Source organism: Etheostoma cragini, chromosome 8, assembly GCF_013103735.1.
Source record: "Etheostoma cragini isolate CJK2018 chromosome 8, CSU_Ecrag_1.0, whole genome shotgun sequence".
Classification (NCBI taxonomy): domain Eukaryota; kingdom Metazoa; phylum Chordata; class Actinopteri; order Perciformes; family Percidae; genus Etheostoma; species Etheostoma cragini.
The window spans coordinates 12,335,764-12,356,959 of NC_048414.1; the positions used below are offsets into that span (position 1 = coordinate 12,335,764).

The 21,196-nt window shown below is 41.1% G+C and overlaps 3 protein-coding genes across 5 annotated transcripts in view; 1 reads left to right on the forward strand and 2 right to left on the reverse strand.

The window, feature by feature from the left end:
- Positions 1–4,591, reverse strand: part of LOC117949003 (fatty acid desaturase 2-like) — a 9,948-nt gene extending 5,357 nt beyond the window's left edge. The window contains exons 1-3 of the mRNA XM_034878989.1: positions 4,332–4,591; positions 3,531–3,807; positions 16–126 (exon numbers count right to left, since the gene is read on the reverse strand). Coding sequence (XP_034734880.1) covers positions 16–126; positions 3,531–3,740 — 321 coding nt within the window. The 5' untranslated portion in view covers positions 3,741–3,807; positions 4,332–4,591. The remainder of the gene's footprint in view (positions 1–15; positions 127–3,530; positions 3,808–4,331) is intronic.
- Positions 4,592–9,112: 4,521 nt separating this feature from the next.
- LOC117949002 (leucine-rich repeat-containing protein 10B) lies at positions 9,113–11,471 on the forward strand. The gene has a single exon (XM_034878988.1). The coding sequence runs from the start codon at positions 9,918–9,920 to the stop codon at positions 11,124–11,126; it is 1,209 nt and encodes a 402-aa protein (XP_034734879.1). The 5' UTR covers positions 9,113–9,917; the 3' UTR covers positions 11,127–11,471.
- A 1,710-nt stretch (positions 11,472–13,181) lies between these two features.
- Positions 13,182–17,162, reverse strand: ppp1r32 (protein phosphatase 1, regulatory subunit 32). Of its 3 annotated transcripts, none has more exons than XM_034879166.1 (12): positions 17,092–17,162; positions 16,686–16,794; positions 16,472–16,595; positions 15,356–15,518; positions 15,238–15,283; positions 14,964–15,064; positions 14,766–14,831; positions 14,566–14,655; positions 14,418–14,483; positions 14,223–14,317; positions 14,042–14,146; positions 13,182–13,959 (listed from the first exon to the last, which is right to left on the reverse strand). In XM_034879166.1, the coding sequence occupies exons 2-12, from the start codon at positions 16,783–16,785 to the stop codon at positions 13,938–13,940; spliced, it is 978 nt and encodes a 325-aa protein (XP_034735057.1). In that variant the 5' UTR covers positions 16,786–16,794; positions 17,092–17,162; the 3' UTR covers positions 13,182–13,937. The 3 variants fall into 3 exon arrangements, with proteins under 3 accessions (XP_034735057.1, XP_034735056.1, XP_034735055.1); XM_034879165.1 differs by having other exon boundaries at positions 13,183–13,959; positions 16,686–16,812; positions 17,092–17,141; XM_034879164.1 differs by having other exon boundaries at positions 13,184–13,959; positions 16,686–16,857; positions 17,092–17,159.
- Positions 17,163–21,196: the final 4,034 nt, after the last annotated feature.

Genomic DNA, 21,196 nt, shown 5'->3' on the forward strand with positions numbered 1-21,196 from the left:
TGAGACGGAGCTCACATTTTTGTTTCGGTCCTGGCTGGGCTCTGTCGCTGCCAGCTCTCCAATCTGCAGCGGCTTCAGAAACTTTTTCACAAACTTTAAATCTGGATGAAAAGCAGTGAATGCCTCCTGTAAAACAGAAATGAAGGATCCTGTCAGTAATGCAGTAAAAAATAGAAAACATTTATCAGATGTGGAAGCAGCACTCAACCAATTAACTTAAGCGAAAGTACAGAATTTATGACAAAAAGTACTCACAAGTTTGATAAGTAAAAGTCATGATTCTGCAGAATTAAGGCTCCTGTGAATGATATCTTATAAGGTTTTTGATACTGATACATCAGTGTGTAAGCAGCATTTTAATGCTGGTTGAGGGAAAGCTGTCCTTACTACTTCATATAATGTTGGGAGTTTAGTTCAGTGGTTCCCAACCTATGGGCCAGGCCCCTTCAGAGGGTCACATTATCAATCTGAGGGGTTGTGAGATTAATTCAGGGACGCAGAAGAAGAAGAAAAGAAAAATTCTGCTGCACAGATTTGGATTTCATTTCATACTTTTCTCTAATATATGATTGATTAAAAACTGTTATTTAAATGAAACCATTTAAAATGTTTAGATGGAAAGTGAATTAACAACTTTTTTATAACATCTTGTGTGTGACAAGTAGGCCCAAACAAACACTTCTTTCTATCACGGAACAGTGTTAGATATTAAGTGTTAGATATTAAAAATGTAGCATATGTTCCATTTTTGGTCTCAAATAGAGATATACCAACTCTCATTAGAGAACTAAATCGGGATCTTCAAAATGATTCAATTTGGTTTCAGCCAAATCAGTTAAAAAAATGTAACTCCAAAAGTTTCAATCCACTTGCTATAGGCATTCTAAACTCTCTTAGAGAGAGCAGGTTGGTTCTGAGACTTTGTACACAAACAATATTTGTTAACATTATATTATAGCTTAATTTATCCTTATTTAACATACTGTGATATTGTGTGGGCAAGGCCCTTTACTACATATCTGTCCAAAACATTGTTGCTACAGGAAAATATTCATTAGATTAGCCACCTTCTCCAGCTGTTACACCAACTGCAACACTCTTTTTTAAGTTGCAGTTTTTGACAATTTTTGACATTGATATTCTTCAAACCTGTATATTTCTGTTTAAAACAAAATATAAAAAACAGATTTAGCTTATAGCTTTAGATATTATTTTTTCTAACAATTGACATTTCCATTATTATCAAACTAGACAGGTTAAGAATCTATGTGTATATGTATGTATAATATGTATGTATAACCTGCCAATTATGCTACAAAGGAAAGTGTGTTTGTGTGTGTGTGTGTGTGTGTGTGTGTGTGTTTGTGTGTGTGCCTATTTGTAGAGTAAGACTGAGGACACGAAACAAGACCATAGACTGTGCAAATGGTAATCTACAGTCTATGAACAAACTATTTTTACAAGGCTTTAAATACTGTGTAAATATTCATCCCACAGTCTAAATTCTATTGATCTACTTACTTTATTTTCCAGTTAGCACAAAGCAAGGTCATGGTTAATTGGTTTCATTCAGACCAACCGTGCATGACTGTGAACATAGACCGTGTATGTGTGTATGTATGACATATCACGCCCCTAACACTGTCATAGGCAGCTTTTAGAAGGTAACACAATTAGCATTTACTTTAAACATCTGCTTACCATAACCATAACACCACACACACACACACACACACACACAACACACACACACACACACACACTTTCCAAACCAACCGTATCTAGGGGATTCGCAGCTAGGAGCTGATCAATAACCAGATAGATACGGTTAACAAGTTCCAACCATGTAACAAAGGGATATGATATTTTGTAATTTGAACAGCTTCACTAAACGTGACAAGGGTTAGCACTGTGGCCTCCCAGCAAGACGTCTCTGGGTTCTGAGCCTTTCTGTGTGGAGTTTGTGTGTGTTTGCTCTGAGTGCTCCGGTTTCCCGACATTAAAAAACAGTTCTCCAGTCAGTGCCCTTGATCAAGGCACTGAGACTTGGATCTGGAGTTGGTCCTCAGGCTATAAATGCCTTCCCACTGTTACCTTGAGGGAGGGGTTAAATGCAGACAATACGTTTCGCTACATGTGTGACAATAAGGTACCTTTACCTTTACAAATTCCTTTCAACGTAGCACTTGCACGTAAAAACACATGCACAGCCTAAATGGTAGAATATACATATGACAATAAAAAGACATTTAAAAACATTGCATATTGGTGACAATCACGTAGGACAGTCATCATAACTAGCTAGGAAGCATGTTTCACTTATGGCGTTTATCCATTACATGGTACCGGCTCGAATCGTGACTGGTCGTCATGACCTAACGCGACACACACACAGAATGTCGAATGTGTGTTGTTTTTGATTCTCGGCATGTAGATGTTGCCAAAGCCAGAAGACAAATTAGTTTCAAAAGAAACAAAAAAAAACAGCTGGCTAAACTACTTAAACACAGGGGGTTTGTTCAGGACACCCCCGTCCGTCGCTAGCAATGATGACGCAGTGATTAGTGACGATTCTGTTCGACCAATCAGTAGTCTGCAGGTTTTCACGTCGTCTTTTGGTGTTGAAGCCATTTCTATGGAAATAATCTTTTGAGTTTATTTTTGTAATATCTGACCAAACCTGTGTTGAAAATAGAACGTAGAAATTGGAGTTTACCAGTGACCTGGAATAATGTAATTTGATTGGCTGCTAGATGTAGTATAAAAGAAATAGTACTCTGTGAGATAGCCAGAAGCTACTGGACTTTGGAGCAACACAGTCTTTTGACCTACACCTACACGGAATTACAGTTAATTTATAAGAAAAGTAAAGATCCTAAGTTTTTGTATTTTATGTTTTGATATTTTTTAAGTAAACGATCAAACGAAGAACTTGGGATTCAAGACTTTTATTCACTGCCGTTTTGTGTTGAGTACAAAAGAACTTTGAAGTCCTAAGCTAGTGAGTCAGCTTGTAGCACTCACATTTGGTATCGCCTCAGCTCGCTTGGAACCTCGACTGAGATGGTACTAAAAAAAGTAGCTGTTAGCAGGGATCAGGGACTTTTTCTCAAAGTGGAAAACCAAAAAAGGCGAGTAGAGTCGAGACGAGTTGATGAGGTACCATGCAGTGGAAAAACTTTGTATGTCAACAACACGCTCACTTCCATTGTCGCTTAAGTATTTGTGTTGTAGCTTTTGTTTTTGTGTTAAAAACGGCCCCCATACACATGTATTTTTGTATTTCTTCAATGTAATTTGTTTTCTATGCTCTGTGGAAAAACTAAACTAAACTAAACTTATGTAAAATTTGAATCTGATCAATAACAACCCTAGCTATCAGATAAACGTGGTAAAAGTAGCCTACAACATGGTGCTGGAGTAGAAGAATTAGGTATGAAACAGAAATGCTGAAGTAAGGGAGGCCTACCTCAGAAGTCATATTCATATTCAAGATAATAATAATAATAATAAAAATAAAAACAATATACCGTGGCATCCTCTCCAGCATAGTGGCTGATGACTCGAATCCCTCCTGGGTGTCTTTTGGTCCACTGTGTGATGTTGTAAACCTTTCGGTCAATCACCAGCCACTGGTCATTCCGGTTGCAGTGGCTCTGCACCTCCTCCCAGGTGTAGACACCAGCAGCTCGCCCGCTGATCGGCTCTCCTGGCTCAGTCAGCTGCCCTCCACCTCCCATCCTCACTGCTTCTCTGGCCTGGGTCCACCTGCACACTAAAGGGCCAGTCAGCAACAAACTTTGACACCTGGATATGAAAAAGAAGTCGTGGTTGATGCCTCTTCCACAGTGTGCAGTCACAGACTGTGCAAAGGGAGCAGCACTCATACTATCGATTGTTGCAACACAAGTTAAATCAGACAAAAAGCAGAGCAACATCTAATAAGCCTAATTAATGATGTAATCCGACAACAAAGGGTCTGTTGGTAAAGCAGGGCAGATTTCCACATGTGAGCATCATTTCTTAGTATCGACATACACCTGCAGTATGAGCACCGAGTGCACATCCTCATATTATAAAATACTGGAAAGCTATAGCCTGCAAGTGCATTTTGTGCGACTATTTCTTAAACAGCAGAGTATAAGCAATACGTCGCAGTTTATGCGGTTATCGTGTAAAATAAAACATAAAACAGACACATCGAACCACAGACCGTCTATCGATCAACATATATGGATGTATATTGATTAGTTGGACAAACATCGCAGATAGCGGGCAGCAGGCAGTAGCATATAGGCCCGCTAGGAAGATGAAAAATAGTTCACACTTACAGTATCCAGACTTTGGCTACTCTCCCCGGGTTTCAGTCACATTAACACGCTGGCTCACGTTATTTGCTCTCGTTTCGTTCAGATTCATTTTATACAGTCTCAAAAATCACCCTCTTGTCTTTCCTATAATGTTCACGGACTCATTCACCCACTCATTCAGTTCAACTTCCGAGCCGATCATTCGAGGGTTTTTGGGCCAATCGGTGTACAGTATATCCTGGATCACTGACTGATGTGAAATAGGCTCAGCAGCTCTCCTGAATATCACACATCGTCTGTGCGCTCACACGGAAACAGTCGCCTCTACAGAATCATAGGCTGTCTCTTTTGACATTATGCAATGATATCTATCCACGGCCATTCATTCTAATTTTCTCTAGTATTCTCCAGTAAATAGAGCCAGCACAGCCAGCAGTAATATAACTACCATCTCTTATACATTTTTTTTTACATCCTGAAAAAAAGGAGAATGGTCAGTTTAGTGTGATATATTATTAGGCTATATTTTACGTAATTGTTAACATATTAGGAAATGAAAGTGTTGCAGTTCTCTCTTCCACCAGCAGATGTTGCAGATGTGTTCCTATAATCAGACATGAGGAAGCTTCCTCATCATTCAACGCCAAGGATGCAACAGCAGGTATGATTACATTGTTGTCTGTCATCATCCACAAATAAATGCAACAGTGTAATACAAACCAAATGTACTGTTTGATTACTAAGGATATGCTCTTGGATGATGGAAAGCAACCATTAAAGTTGACATTAGTTTTATTGATTTTGTTGTTTTGTTGTCTTACCATATGTTTTCCATGCTGGCTGGGTCATGCAGAACTTCTGCATCTGCATTCAATACATTCACCTCAGCTGTCACATCCGTTCACCGCCCGGGGTCTCTGTCTGTCTGTCCGCTGCATACAGTCTATTGTGTCATTTCAGGGTCATGAATGCAATGCAGAAATTTGCAAATCAGCTCTTTTGGTCCTCAGCATATCAGACAGGATTATCCTCAAGCAGCGTGAAGCCTGTCTCCCTGTTTGTTTGCTTCTTTTGCCACAGCTTATCAGGGTGACAGAAACGCTGCACATCTGACCCCAGCAGCTTTCCGAGGCTTTTCTTCAGTATCACAACCAACAAAACAGGCTGCCAATCAGAAAACATGTCTGCTATTGTCAAAAATTAAATAAAGTAAATAATGGGCCTATATTAAGAACAAATGTCATGTATTGGTAGTTGTACTTGGTACTGAGTATTTCTATTTTGAAAGAATTTCTACTGATCTGCATTTCAAATCGACTTATTGAACTTGTTTACTGCATTTGATTAAACAACAGACATTAAGTAGTTTCAGTCTACAATGCAGACTTTGGCCTATAACATATTGCTGCTGGTACCATAGCGCTGGAATACGTAAAACTGAAGTAGTTTTACAGCAGAAAGTTGTTATTAAGTAATACTCCAATATTAGTTTTACCTCAACAGCACTGAAATGCCCACATTTAGCTCAGCGTGCATTCTTTCAGAAAGACCTAACTTTTAATTGCTGCTCTCCTAAATTAATTCAGCCATTATCCAAATAAATGCACATTTTATCATGCTGAGTATAACTGTTGCATATCTGCAACTAGTCTCTCCTGATTGAAATGTATCTCAGTGTAAATTCTTTCAGGAAGACCTAACTCTTAATCGATGCTCTACCTAACTCAAATCAGTGGTTGGAGGTGTTCACCTTCCTGCTAAACCAAGTCACAACCATGCTTTAAAAATCTGTTTCTCCCTTTGCTATCAGCTGTTATTGCAGGCAAAGAGTCCATCCTCCACCTCCCCTCCCACCTCCAATCATCTGCTTCGGCTCCTTTGTCACCACCACCCATGTCTAGATTCTATTGGGGGTCTGAAGGTTCTCTACCCCTACATACATATACGAAATATTAGTATGGCGATGGAGTCTAATCGGCAAACACTGTACATTTTATTGGGCTGTACAATAAACCTTATTTGCATATCTGCAAACATGTCTCATCTGATTCTTCTGAGCAGAATGGCTCATGTCAGTGTTTTATAATTGGTATATTATTGATATACAGTATATATATATATATATATATATATATATATATATATATATATATATATTTATATTTTAACCACATTTTTCGAATTTTACTGATGCATTACTTTGTAAGCAGTGCATTGTATTGTAATCTATATTAATGCATCGTGTGTTTTGTCTCTAAAATATTCATCTGCAAAGTATCTATTTCCTAAAACATTTAAATTGTTTCAGTGGAGTAAAAAGTATGTCCCTTTGAAATGTTGTGGAATAGAGGTAAAATTACTGAAGAAGAAAAATGGATATCCCCAAGTAAAGTACAAGTACGTACCTCAAAATTGTACTTTAGTACAGTACATGTACTGTACTTAGATGTTGGATACTCTTAATATGCATGTGTTATAGAGTATTTTTATACAGTTTTAATGAAAAGGATGTTAATATTCCTCCACTGGATAAAGTTAGCTTGTGCTTTAACTGCTGTTGCCCTTTTATTAAAAACTTGCTCTGGGCTCATCCAAATCGCAGAGCTATTTTGAGCCACAGTGTATGAATGTATTTTAGCCTTGTCACATTCCTGACACTATGAACTGCATTTTAGTAGGTTTTGTTATTTATCTTACTATCTGAGATGGTGAGTCATTAAATTCTGTAGATCTCTGAGAAATGTTTTACTTTGTATCCCAACACTGCTTATTGGTTGGTTACTATTGGATCTCAGACTGAACACTGTGAAGGTTAGCAGCAGTTTACAGGTTGTTTTTGTGTCTTTTTGTGTCAGCAGAAAGTCTCTTGAAGGCTATCATTACAGATTTTTAATTGGTCTACAAAAACCTGCTGTAGCTGAAGTCTGGAGTGTTTGATACAAATCCGCACTAAAGTTACCAACTGTGGAGATCCAGGAGACTACTGTTACTTTTTTTTTTATTACACTGCATTATGTATCATTATGTATTTTCAGCTGTGGAACAAGAATTTAGATCCTTCAGTTGGAGTAACATTACAATAATATAAAAATACTCAGTTACATAAAGTAGCATAGTGCTGCCATGTCTGACAATGAAAAACACATCATTAATACCTTATTATGGGAAAATGTTATTGTTATAACGATGTTTTTCATTTTATAACAAGATATGTTCACATTACAAAAATCATTTTTCAAGTTATTCCAACATAAAAAATGATCAACTTATAACAACAAAATGTTTTGATTATTACAATATACTATTTATCATGTCAGAACGTAAAAAGGATCACGTTATAACAATAAATTATCACGTTATTACGTAAAACGTTTCACTTTTTCACGTGATATTTTACAGATTTTCCGTCCATGCATCGTGTCTTCATTCAAATAGGAGTTTCAATAAGATAAAGCATCACGTGAGAACGTGAAAGGTTTTACATAATAATAAAACATGATAAATAGTAGCAATATTGTAAAAACAGGAAAATGTTCTATTATAATTTGATTTTGTAACACGTTTGTATGTTGTAATAACGGGAACATATCTTGTTAAAAGGGGAAAAAATATCTTGTTATAACATGAAAAACATCTTGTTATTACAATAAACTTTTCAAGTAATAACATGATACTGATAAATCTTTCTTTTTCAGGCATGGCAGCACTACGCTTCCTTAGTTAGGCCTACAAGTAAAAGTTCTGTATTCAAAACGTTGCTTTAGTAAAAGTATCATCAGCAATTATACTTCAAAATCAAAGTTCTCATTAAAATAATGGTTCCGGTCAGATTCTTTTATTGATCTCTTTATGTTTAGGCATTCATTTTTTAATGGTCTAGAATTCTACTACCTCTAGACCATTGTTACATGGCATACAAACAACATATACAATACAATAATGACAAAACTTGGTGTTTATCTATCTTCAATGAAAAAAGTAAATGTTAGCATACTCCAAATAGACAGTTTAAATACTTTGGCAAGTATATTCTTCTTTGGTATGATTAGCCATTATATCTCCAAGTGTAGTCTGGTGTGGGGCTGCTGATACAGTTAAATCCAACTCAATTCATATTTTTTTTATTAAAACTTAATCTGCAAAATTGCTAGTAATTATCAAATAGGTGTGGAGTAAGAAGAACAACATTTAACTCTGAACTGTGGTGGAGGAGAAGTGCTGTATGAAGTCGCTTAACATTGAAATTCAAGTAAAGTATCTCAAGATTGAGTATTGAAAATACTAGAGTAGATGCACTACTTTCCAAAAGTGTTGTAATCTTTCTCATTGGAGTAGTGAGACTTAAAACTTTTAGTTTTTTATGACAGCGCATACATTACAGTATTTACATTGACAGATAAAAAGACGAAATGATTACAACGTACAATGCCATAGACCTAGCTGGCATTCCAACAAAACAAACAAAGTAAACGAGTTAAACAAACGAGGAAAATGAATGTATGAGATATACGGTATAAATCTAGACTATAGTAGATAGGCCTATATGAGCTATAGCCTATAATAAAAATAGTAATAGAGATGCAAGACAATTGTAATAAAAACTCAGGAAAAAGAGTTGCGTGTAAACATTAATGAACAATAAATACATCAATTAAAATCATAATCTACTGACACGTTTAATAGCCTATGCATGCCTGAACCTTAGTAGTTTTCTTTAAAATGAGAACGTTTTTTTTCTAGGCTACAGACACTTTTGACACACACACACACACACACACACACACACACACACACACACACACACACACACACTGACCATGTGATGTGAATGCCCCCTGTTCCGGTTAGAGGGAGTGAGGCAGCAGTTCAATGTAAACCTTCACACTGATGGAAAGAAGCGGCCAACATCAGGAGCAGAGTCCCTCACTCAGCCAGCGCTGCAATTTGCCCAAAATGTTCAATTTGTTTCTCCAACGCGGATTAAAACTCCGCGAGACCTCGGCCTCTAATGGGGAGCAGCTGCATTAACTAGTGGACAGACTTCCATTAACAGTTTTTCTTTGCCGCCGGCCAGGTCACCGAGCTGAGGACGCACTGTTTCAGGAAGAGCGACGTTAAACTGACTCTTTAGAGTCCTAATGTGGCACGTTTGTTCCTGTTTTGATAGAGAGACCGGATCACGGGGACAGGTGACCTTAAAGCTGCGCGTTGTCTTTCTCTGAAAACCCTCGAGGAAGTTGAAGAGGAGAGAAACGGTAAGGACTGCAAGAATTCAAATTCAGCTCTAAATTCTGCTTTACTTTGTTGAACTACCAGCAGCACTACTATTACTACAATGGACTGTAAAAGACGCTTACTACCATCATTACTATTGCTCCACAGTTTGATAGATGTTTTCTGATGAAGCGGTAGATGAAGGGATCAGGTGACACCTGACAGACTGCTGAGGCATGGCTGCAGGAGTGTTGATTGGCCTGGAGCGTGATGCCGTTTGCAGCCGGTGGGTTTAACAACAACAGCAGCTCCCAGGAGAAGGGTTAACTTGTCACAGACACTACCTTGTCAAATGACTCTGTCCTGACTCACCCAGGGGCTGCAGGCCGCAGCATGGGCAACTCCTCCAGAAAGGGAGAGGGGGATGAGGAAGAAGAGGTGGCAAAGGGTGGCGAGGAGGCAGAAATCACAGAGAAGAAGAAAGAAGAGGAGTTGGAGGTGGAGCAAGATCTTCCAATGGGGGTGGAGGAGTTGTTTGAGAGTGGAGATCCTGTGCTGGACTTGAGCTACCGCAAATTTAAGCGGTTGCCTTCGCGTGTTAGCAGACTAATGCATCTGGAAAAGCTGTATGTTTGTGGAAACAGCCTACGCACTTTGCCCGACAGCATCTCCCAACTGCAAGGTCTGCGGATCCTTGCGCTCGACTTCAACAAGATGGAGGACGTTCCCGCAGCCGTCTGCCAGCTCACTAACCTCACTCGCCTCTACCTGGGCAGCAACCGGCTCATGTCACTTCCGCCCGAGGTGAGGAACCTGCAGAGTCTGCGCTGCCTGTGGATGGAAAGCAACTACTTCCAGATGTTTCCACTGGAGCTTTACGACCTGCCCAACCTCAAGTCCCTTCAGATTGGGGACAACCGGCTGAAGAGGCTGCCTCCTGACCTCTGGCGTATGGAGGCTCTGAGGGGATTATGGCTCTACGGGAACCGCTTTGAAACCTTCCCCAAAGTCCTGCTGCGCATGGAGGGTTTGGAGATACTGGATCTGGACCGCAACAAGATATCAGAGTTTCCCAGCCTGAAGCGCCTCCACGCCCTGCGCCTCTTTTCCTACGACCACAACCCAGTGGACAGCCCACCTAAAGTGGGCGAGGAGGTGCTTGTGGTTGGAGAAGGTGCTGCAGAGTTCTTGGAGAAGCGTGAGGCCAGAAACGAGAGACGACGAAAGGCCGCAGAGCAAGAGGCCGAAGACTTGGCTCTAGCAGGAGAGGAGCCGGTGATTCACGGCATCCTGAAGAACAGCAGCTCCAACTCAAAACAAGGTGTGGGGACTTTAGGGGACACAGACATTACAGAGGAAGAAGCAAGGGAGGAGGAGGAGGAGGAGGAGGAGGAGGACAAGGATGTGGAGGTACCTGTTACTGAGTACGACGGAGCTGAGCTAGAATATGACGAAGAGGGTGTTGAATATGAGACGGAGGAGCTGATATGTGAGGGAGAGGGGTTTGAATATGAGGGGGACGAGCTGGAATACGAAAGGGCTCAGATGGACTATGAGTATGAGGAGCTGGAGGACACAGGGAGACAAGATGAAGGGGCATGAAAAACCCCTTCACCATTAAGACTAAGATGATCTGCAGGCAGGTGGAGGTGAATGACAGAAATGAAGCTGACACAAATTAGCAGTGCTGCTAATCTATCGTTAAATGTGAAAATGAATGAGTATTAAGGCATTATAAAACTGCAAACTGACAACACCTGTGACATCTCAATCAGCTGCAAATGATCAAGTCAGAGCGTTACTCAGATGGAGTGTGTGTGTGTGTGTGTGTGTGTGTGTGTGTGTGTGTGTGTATGTATGGGGGGGGGGGGAGTGTTTTACATTAGGGTTGTTTTCTGTGTGTACACATGAGACCAAGTCTTCCCGTATTAAATATTCTCAGCTAATTCAGTGTCAATCATTTCTGTGTAATTGTGTCTTAATTTGGATCCAGTGAACGCACCAGCTACTGTTTACTTCACTGACACTCTGTAGTATTTCCACACATCATGGCAAGGGTCTGTTTTATGTGCCAGTTCAGCTCGGCTCAACTTATTGCTATTTTCATAAACCAAACACAATATGCACATGTAAATGTGTGTATTGGATTAAGATCTACAAAATATTTATGACATTCTAAACACAAACTGCCAACCCTTGTCAGTGTTTTGTAAGCAGTCCTGTGAGTGTCGGTGCCAAGAAAGAGAGGGAGACAAGCAGGATTATTTAAGGGATGGCTGACGGGAATAGCTGGGGAACCTCACCATAAAAAGGTAAGTCCATAGGGAGGCTGCAAACATTAAATAGATTCAAATAGATCAAGCAGGGTTTTTTTATTCAAATAAAACAACCTGACGCCCCGTGCAGGTCAGAGACTCAGGTCCGTCACGACATTTGTATACCCCTTTTTGTCAGTGAGTGCACCTTTACTACCTCCATCTCTAACATGTAGCAGGCCCGGCCCTTGTTCTCCTCTCACCTCTGCACTCATTATTCATGGGGGGCTTGTATGTAATCCAATCCTCTCTCCTTCCACATATCTTTTACTCCCATCTCATTGAAAGAGTGAAATATTTATCCAACGCTAAAATATTTATGCTCATTCTCCTGTGGAAGCGCGTCTCGTCTCCTGCTTTCAACATTTGGAGAACAGACTCAAACTGATGTTTGCTTTTGTTATACTCTTAAATGTTAACATATAAAACCATTTATTTTACATATAAGGATATTTGTGTTATGTCGAGGGCTGTAACTGACTTTTTTTATTATCTAATTAATTTGTTGATTAATTAATGAATTGATCCATTGAATATCAGAAAATGGTAAAAATTGCCCTTCAAAGTCTCATAGACTGCAAGTTGTTGTCTTCAAAGAGCTTGTTTTGCACGGAACCAGTCAATTTGTGTAAGTTTTGCTTAAAAAAAGATTAATTTTCAAAAGTGTTGTCAAAGTTCAAATTAATTTATCAACAACATTTTTGACTAATAGCTACAATCATTTTGTTTAGAAAAGAAAACAGCGGAAGAATGCCAGCACAGCTGGAATCTTCAAATGTCTCGTTTTGTCTGACCAAAGCCCCAAAACAACTTTAATACCCTAATTATTATTTAAGACAAAAGAAGCAGAAAGTCCTTGAACTGGAGGAATTGGAAGCAGAGAATATTTGGCCTTTTTGCTTTAACAAAAGGAAAGACAAAAGGTTTACAGCCACACTTTGACAACATGTTCAAAGCTAACATGCTGGTGTTTAGCTGGTGTAAAGTTGCTAACATTTGCTAATTAGCACTAAACACAAGCGAGCGAGTACAGTAAAAGCAGATAGTAATGCAGTTTAATTAGATAAAATGAAATATACTGATGTTGGCACTAGAGCATCCCCAAAATTTTACAATTATCCAGAGGGGGGCATAATTGTGTGTACCAAGTGACATGGCAATCCGTCCAATAGTTGATGGTGATAGGGGAAAAATCAGGGAAACACCAAAGTCAGTGGGTTTCATCATCTGGAGACCATGAATCTCTGTGCAATCTGTCTAAAAAATGTCATCACGATACATCTAAATTGTTGAGATATTTAAGTTTGGACCAAAGTGGTGGACCAGCTAACATTGCTATCCCTAGAGCTGCTAGCATGTCTAAAATTTCCATAAAGCATATTATTTCACTGTTCACTTCAGGAAGATGGCAGCAAATTAAACATGATCTGCTGTCTATATTTTGCTGACACCAACACCTATTTGCAGACCCTGTGTGGTTTTATGTATTTCTTGTTTTGACAACGCAATCCTGTGTTTATTTGACTTGTGTTGAAAATGTAAAACCACTGCAGGTTCTGACAGTTGGCCAACAGTAGGTGTATAGCACGAGCTATAATGACACATGATACAAATGTGACACTTTTGGAAATTCAACACTTCTCGGTCTGTGCCCTGCTGCTCGTTCCACAATGGTGGGTGGCAAAACAGTTTGACACAACACAGACATCGATGGGGATCGGTGCCATACTTTGAGTGCATGGGTATAATTATTTTGCTCATTAGTTTACACTCCTCTCATTCTCTGTAGGTCAGTGACAGCGAGGCAGTCAATGCATCATCTCCTCCACTCCCTCTTTGGCTTTCTCACGACTCACTTCACACTCACTGTGACTGGCAGCTTTGCAGCTCACACAAAAAGACTTCATAAAGAGATTAACATGAGCCGTGTTTTTTGACAGGACTATTGTAAAACTACAGAAGGGGGAGTGATAAAGGTTTTCGGTATTTGATTAAAAGGATATGTAATACTGCAACAGTTCTTACACACCCAGTCTGCATAAATCAACCAGAGTAATGTGTCAAGAATCATTTTATTTTTAGTCAGGCCGGTCCCATCTCAGGAGCCTCTTAAGATGAACCTGTGAAATGAAATAGCTCATATGAGACAAAGGAAACCACAAAGGAAACATATGCATGATGGGACTTCATGTGTGCATGTACCTGTCCATGTCGCGACGATTGTAGCCGCTGTCTATTTTTGCCCTGATGATTCCTGCACAAGTGTGGCCAGATTTCAACTTTTCATAATCGGTATCATGACAAAACCTGGAAAATAAACAATTTTTTTGTTGGATATTTGACAACTAAAAAGTATGAAATGGAAAGTATTCATCACACTTACATGCTTTTATAATGTGTGTTGAAGTGTGAACCATCAAAAGGTACGTTAGGGAAAGCCTGGTTGTTTGGAGCATTGAGAAGAAACCCTGTGGGCTCCTACAAAACACAACAGCAGGCTAAAAACCACTTTCAACCTTCAAACATAGGTATTATTGATTAAAGGGAGAGAAAAAAATAAAAGATAAAAATATATAACCTTTTTTCCAATGGTCTTCTTAGTTGGTGCATTACTTTTAGTCTGGGGTGATGGCAGAAGGGAAGTCTAGAAGAGCACATGGAAGGATGTTAAAGTTAAAGTGATATTAAAATCTTCCACAGCTGAATGGACACGGATCAATACTTACTGGGCAGGCCAAGGGAGCAATGGCACCTCGCGTGAATCCTGTTTCTCGAGAAAAACGGCTGCTGCACAGGCTCGGTCTCGCCTCAGGGCCCTCAAACACAAGCACAGAAAGATGCTTTTACAGATTATAAAAATAATAGTTACATACTGCATCCTTTCAAAAGAGAGTCCGTCAGAATGGATAAGTTCTGTGGATCTAACCTGCAGAAATGACGGTGGCATGAAGTCATTTTTCATCACTGAGCTGCGAGTCTGGAGAGGTTCAACCTGTACAAGACAAAAGAATAAAAGTAGACAGTGATCAGGGGAAGACAGACCACACTTATAACTGGTGTAACTACGGTGTGAGCACAGATGTAAATAATTTATTTTACAAGAAAGATTATTTACAAAACCTACCATGCAGCTTTTTTTCTCCTGAAATGTGTTTAGTTGAAGGTCTGTTCCATCAGTGAAACGACTTCGTCCTCTTGAACGCAGAGTAGCATGGTTCTGGAAAACTAAAGGAAGAGTGGCATTTACAAATGGCAACAGGCCACAAGGAGTGCTCATTCTCTTAAACATGGCAACTACAGCAGCCTAGAATATGATTATTATGTTATTTTCTCCCACCCATCATCCTTCCTGTTCTGTGTCTTCAAACTTTAAATTCACATAAACTTTATAATTTTACCTGTTGGTGTGAGACGATGTGGAACAAACAATCTTTGGTATTCTGTCTGAAGAGAAATATTCATGAGGACAGATAATAAGAAATTTACAACTCAAGTGTCATTATCTTTCTGTCCTACCTTTTCCTCTACAGTCGCTGTTCTGGGACCAGTCTTCAGCTGATAGAAGCCGCTGGGAGCGGGTTTGTTAATGAGGTTTGGCAAAGGCCCCAAACAATCAGACCGGATGTGAGGCTGGTAGTGCTGTATGGTTTGAGACGTGAAATTGTCAGATAACGAGAGTCTGCAGAAAAAAAGCATCACAGCTTTGTTAAGGAAACAGGTTGTTTGAAGCTAGACAGGAAGGTCATTTTATTGATCACAGATGGCCTATTAACCGTCAATAGAATCAGTTCAGGAAGTTGGTTTACATGAATGCAAACACAGAATAACCTGTAATGCCAAACATCTTCTTGTAATATATACTTTCTCATGAATAAGAGGCTTGAAGTGCCAGTTAACCAAAATGACAAAGCATTCACTTGTTTTCCTGTCTCTAGCGCTTTCTAGCCATGCTGATAGCTTTAAAGATAACCTTCTTTGAGATTTCGGCCTCCACCCGAACAGAGGGAAGAGGTTTGGTCCTCATTGCATTGAAAATTTGATTTAACTAAGAGAAATAATAGTAACTATTCGACTGTTTACATTAGCTACTATTTCTTTGATAAAAAGTAGCTCCTACGGAAAGTATTAAAATCTGTACATTGTTAATTATTAAATAGGGATATTGTTTCTGCTTCATCACATTTTTCAATAAAATGAGCACCACTGATGAATTTCTGTTCCCTAGATATAAAAGCCATGCACACCCATGGTAAATTCTCTCTTATCAAGACTGTGTTAGCAAGTACAGACATTGCTTGATTGACATTGTATGGAACTCTCTCGTTAGCTCTGTTGCACCTATTAGCTGAAAAACTATTACCTCTAGGCTTCTTATATTTTCACCGCAGACACATTGATTTGTCATTGTTAGAAAAGCATACACATTGCTGATAACACACACACACACACACACACACACACACACACACACACACACACACACACACACACACACACACACACACACATAGGCAATTGTCCAATAATCCTCATTTAAGCTCCAGGGTGATTGGCAAACCCCATGAGTCTTTAAGGCTGTCCTAGAGATCAACTAGCAACAGGTAATGTTAATACTCCTCACCTGACACTTACCCAAACTGGGGGTTGTCAATGAGGTCCAAACTGGGCCTGTAATATATGGCTGGTCTCTGGTTTGAAGTGAAACCCGTCTCACTGAGATGTCTGGGGTAAGAAGTGAAGTTCACCCTGCCCGGGTCTGACACAGTCAGATAGAAGTTATTTATGTTCATGCTGAGACCTTTTGACCATGCCCTTTAGTTTTCCCCCTCATCATGCGCTCTCTTACCATTAAAAGTGTTGTAGAGTTTGACTGTGTTGCCGGTTAGTCTTCCCCTGCTGCTTGTTGCTCCAACAGTCGGCACGACTATCTTCCCCTGCTCAGCCATCTGTGACTGCTCTAATGGAAACCCTCACTGACAGTGATAGATGGTAAAAGTCATCTGGGCATGTGCACAGTGTTGTAACCACCAACAAAAGCAAATAACATGTAACCGCTTTTTTTCAGGTTTGACAGAATCCAACAGCATTCAAAGCTTTCTGAAGAAATTTGCCAGACAGTCAGTAGCAAATTGTGCAGTAAGTGATCCCTTATAACTGATTATCAAATGCTGTTTGAGTTAGGAGAAAAATTAAGCAACAGATATTAATCACTTTGGAAAAAAAGGAAAGCTTCGCTAACTCCCCAGACGTACCTGCAACTCCAGGTTGTTCTCTACCTTTCTATGTTGTGGTGGTTTTGTAGGTAAACAGATCTCTGTTGCTAGGAGATTCAGCACAAGGGCAGCACCATTTACAGTTAATGCTCCAGAGTGAAGGGTTGGCTATTTACATGTACAGTTAACATCAGATAGCATTTGCATTGAATATCAAATATAAAACGCTTTATCTCTTATAGATCTGTCCTACGCAAATTATTGGATCCTTATAAAATAAGATTGGAGCCTCTGGCACAATCATATGTCTACCATATGTTGACATCTTGGAATGTCAAGGCTTTTTTGTTTTGTTAAGTATGGTCTTTGTATTTGTAGAACCACCATTTGGAGTTGCAGAAGCTAGACATTTGAACCATTACTTAGCACTTATTGTTATTATGATTATTTGTTGGCCTTTATTAGATAGGATAGTTGAAGAGGGGGAAAGAGAAGGGGGATGACATGCAGCAAAGGGCTGCATCGGACTTAAGCATAAGGGGCGCACGCTCAATCAGGTGAGCAACCAGGGCAGACTCTCCCGTTTTGAGTTGTTAGACATTCTTAAAAGCAGCAGGTTGTGTTCAGGTGTCATGGGGTGTCCTGTACAGTCAGCCCACTGTATCATAGCTGATAGTTTGTTGGTTAGTGTAATAATAAATAGATCAAAGAGCTAATTTGTCATTGATGTGTGTGTTCGTTTTAGTCCTGAATATGTTTTTTTACCAAATCCCAATTTCATTTTTTTAACATAAATATATTATATATTATTTGCTAATTAGCTCTATAATTAGAATTCATTACCCCCAGGTAACTGCAAAACTCCCAGCGCCAGTACCCCTGGTTGGGAATCACTGTTTACTATTCGACCAAATGTTGTTCATTCAAACATGTCCACAAAAATATTATTATTATTATTATAATTATTATTATTATTATTTCTAGAAAGACTAATTATAAAAGTAGTAGTCAATACTGTACTGTAATGCATCATGTTACACTTATTTTATATTGTGCTTTATGGCTGTATTCTCTTTTCTTTCTTCTAACATTTTACATCATTGTATCTTTACATCCTTGTGTTAACATTTATTATTTATGAGCAATACATAAAAATAAACTTACTTATGTAAAACATTATCACATATAAGGCCATTTTAAGTGAAAATGTACTGTATATTAATTGTAAGCTGTAATTTGTGCTCCTGTTAGGGTCTCCCATGGCAAAGTGGTCTCAGGGGGGGGGCCAGACAAAGAATGGTTCAAAAATCCTATGATGAAATGAGGAAGAGAATGAGGGACCCTGCCTGGTGAAAACCTGGGGCCCCCGTCTGGAGCCAGGCCCAGACGGCGGGCTTGTCAGCGAGCGCCTGGTGGCCGGGTTTGCCACAGAGCCCGGTCGAGCACAGCCCAAAACAGCTGCGTGGCTCCTCTCTCTCCATCCCATGGGCCCTCCACCTGTGGGAGGAACCAGTGGGTTGGGGTGCGCTGTCACATGGGTGGCAGCGAAGGTCAGGGGCCTCGACAAACCAGACCCGGGCGGCAGAGGCTGGCTCTGGGGACGTGGAATGTCACCTCTCTGTGGGGGAAAGAGACGGAACTTGGGAGGTGGAGCGCTACCAGTTAAATCTGGTGGTGCTTACCTCTACGCACAGTCTCGGTTATGGAACCAGACTCCTGGATAGGGGTTGGACTCTGTCCTACTCCGGAGTTGCCCAAGGTGTGAGGCGCCTGGCGGGTGTGGGGATACTCACAAGGACGAGAGGGTCGCCTCCCTATGCCTGCGGGGGATGGTGGGGGAAACTCTGACTGTTGTTTGAACAAGAGTTCGGAGTATTCGGCCTTCTTGGAGACCTTGAATGGAGTCCTGTATGGGGCTCCAGTAGGGGACTCCATAGTTCTGCTGGGTGACTTCAACGTGCACGTGGGTGATGATGGAGATACCTGGAGAGGGGTGATTGGGAAGAACGGCCTCCCTGATCTAAACCAGACTGGTTGTCTGTTGTTGGACTTCTGTCCTAGTCATGGATTGTCCATAACAAACACCATGTTCAGGCATAGGGATGTTCATAAGTGTACGTGGTACCAGAGCACCCTAGACCAAAGATCAATGATCGATTTTATAATCGTTTCATCTGATCTGAGACCATATGTTTTGGACACTCGGGTGAAGAGAGGGGCGGAGCTGTCAACTGATCACCATCTGGGGTTGAGTTGGGTCAGGGGATGGGGGAGGACTCTGGACGGACCTGGTAAGCCCAAACGGGTAGTGCGGGTAAATTGTGAACGTCTGGAGGAGGACCCTGTCCGACGGACTTTCAACTCACACCTCCGTCTGAGCTTTTCGTGCATCCCTGTGGAGGCTGGGGGCATTGAACCTGAGTGGGCAATGTTCAAAGTTTCCATTGCTGAAACTAAGGCAGGGAGCTGTGGTCTTAGAGTCTTAGGTGCCTCAAGGGGCGGTACCCCACGAACACCCTGGTGGACACTGGTGGTCAGGGAAGCCGTCTGACTGAAGAAGGAGTCTTTCCGGGACATGTTATCCCAGAGGACTCCGGAGGCAGTAGCAAGACACCGACGGGCCCGAAGGGCTGCAACCTCTGCCGTGACCGAGGCAAAGCAGCGGGTGTGGGAGAAATTTGGAGAAGACATGGAGAAGGACTTTCGGTCGGCACTAAGGCGCTTCTGGAAAACCGTTCACCACCTCAGGAGGGGTAAGCAGGGAATCATCCAAGCTGTGTACAGTAAGGATGGGACGTTGTTGACCTCAACTGAGGAGGTAATAGGGCGGTGGAAGGAGCACTTTGAGGACTCCTAAATCCAGCTGACACGCCCTCTGTGGTTGAGGCAGAACTGGAAGATGATGGGGGATTTTCATCAATTTCCCTGGTGGGGGTCGCTGAGGTAGTCAAACAACTCCAAGCCCCAGGGATAGATGAGATCCGTCCAGAAATGCTGAAAGCTCTGGGTGTGGAGGGGCTGTCTTGGTGGACATGCCTCTTTAACATTGCGTGGAAGTCTGGCACAGTGCCTAAGGAATGGCAGACCGGGATGGTGGTTCCCCTCTTCAAAAAGGGGGACAAGAGGGTGTGTGCCAATCACAGGGGTATCACACTTCTCAGCCTCCCTGGTAAAGTCTACTCCAAGGTGCTAGAAAGGAGGGTTTGGCCAATAGTCAAACCTCGGAATAAAGAGGAACAATGCCAGGCATTTGTCACCAATCCTGTTTGTATTATTTATGGACAGGATATTGCGGTCTTGTTCGCGAGTGAGGGGACTATGGAGCGTGAGATTGGTCGGAGAATTGGAGCAGTGGGTGCAGTAAGACATTCTATTAATTGCCCCGTTGTAACGAAAAGAGAGCTGAGCCAGAAGGCAAAGCTCTCGATCTACCAGTCAGTGTTCGTTCCTACCCTCACCTATGGTCATGAAGGCTGGGTCATGACCGAAAGAACAAGATCCAGCGTACAAGCGCCCGAAATGGGTTTCCTCTGGAGGGTGGCTGGCGTCTCACTTAGAGATAGGGTGAGAAGCACAGTCATCCGAGAGGAGCTCGGGGTATAGCCGCTGGTCCTTCGCGTCGAAAGGAGCCAGTTGAGATGGTTCGGGCATCTGGTAAGGATGCCTCCTGGGGTCCTCCCTAGGGAGGTGTTCCAGGCACGTCCAGCTGGGAGGAGGCCCCGGGGAAGACCCAGGACTAGGTAGAGAGATTAAATCTCCAACCTGGCATGGGAACGCTTCGGGATCCCCCGGTTGATGTGGCTCGGGAAAGGGAAGTTTGGGGTCCCCTGCTGGAGCTGCTGCCCCCGTGACCCGATTCAGATGAAGATGGATGGACTGATGGATATTCTTATTTAAAACCTTGTAACCCAGTTTATATTGGTAACAGCACGCACATCATAGCAGTCAGTTTTTAATTTTTGTTTTCATTAGTCTAATAAGTCACTGTACTACCTTAATAAGATTATTCCTGCACATGTACAGTATATTTGGACAAATGTACAGTATATGCACATGTTTCATTTATTAAATTCCGATAGTTCCTCATGTATTTTCAAAATCTGTTTTTAGGATAGTGGGTTTACAGATTGTAAAGCTGTTGAGG

Bases quoted from the DNA above. Each gene is read 5' to 3' on its own strand.
- LOC117949002 (XM_034878988.1), top strand. From the start codon at position 9,918: ATGGGCAACTCCTCCAGAAAGGGAGAGGGGGATGAGGAAGAAGAGGTG.
- ppp1r32 (XM_034879166.1), bottom strand. From the start codon at position 16,785: ATGGCTGAGCAGGGGAAGATAGTCGTGCCGACTGTTGGAGCAACAAGC. The intron at 16,596-16,685 runs GTAAGAGAGCGC...TGACTGTGTCAG, and splicing joins ACTCTACAACACTTTTAATG to ACCCGGGCAGGGTGAACTTC. The intron at 14,832-14,963 runs GTAGGTTTTGTA...TGTCTTGTACAG, and splicing joins AGGAGAAAAAAAGCTGCATG to GTTGAACCTCTCCAGACTCG.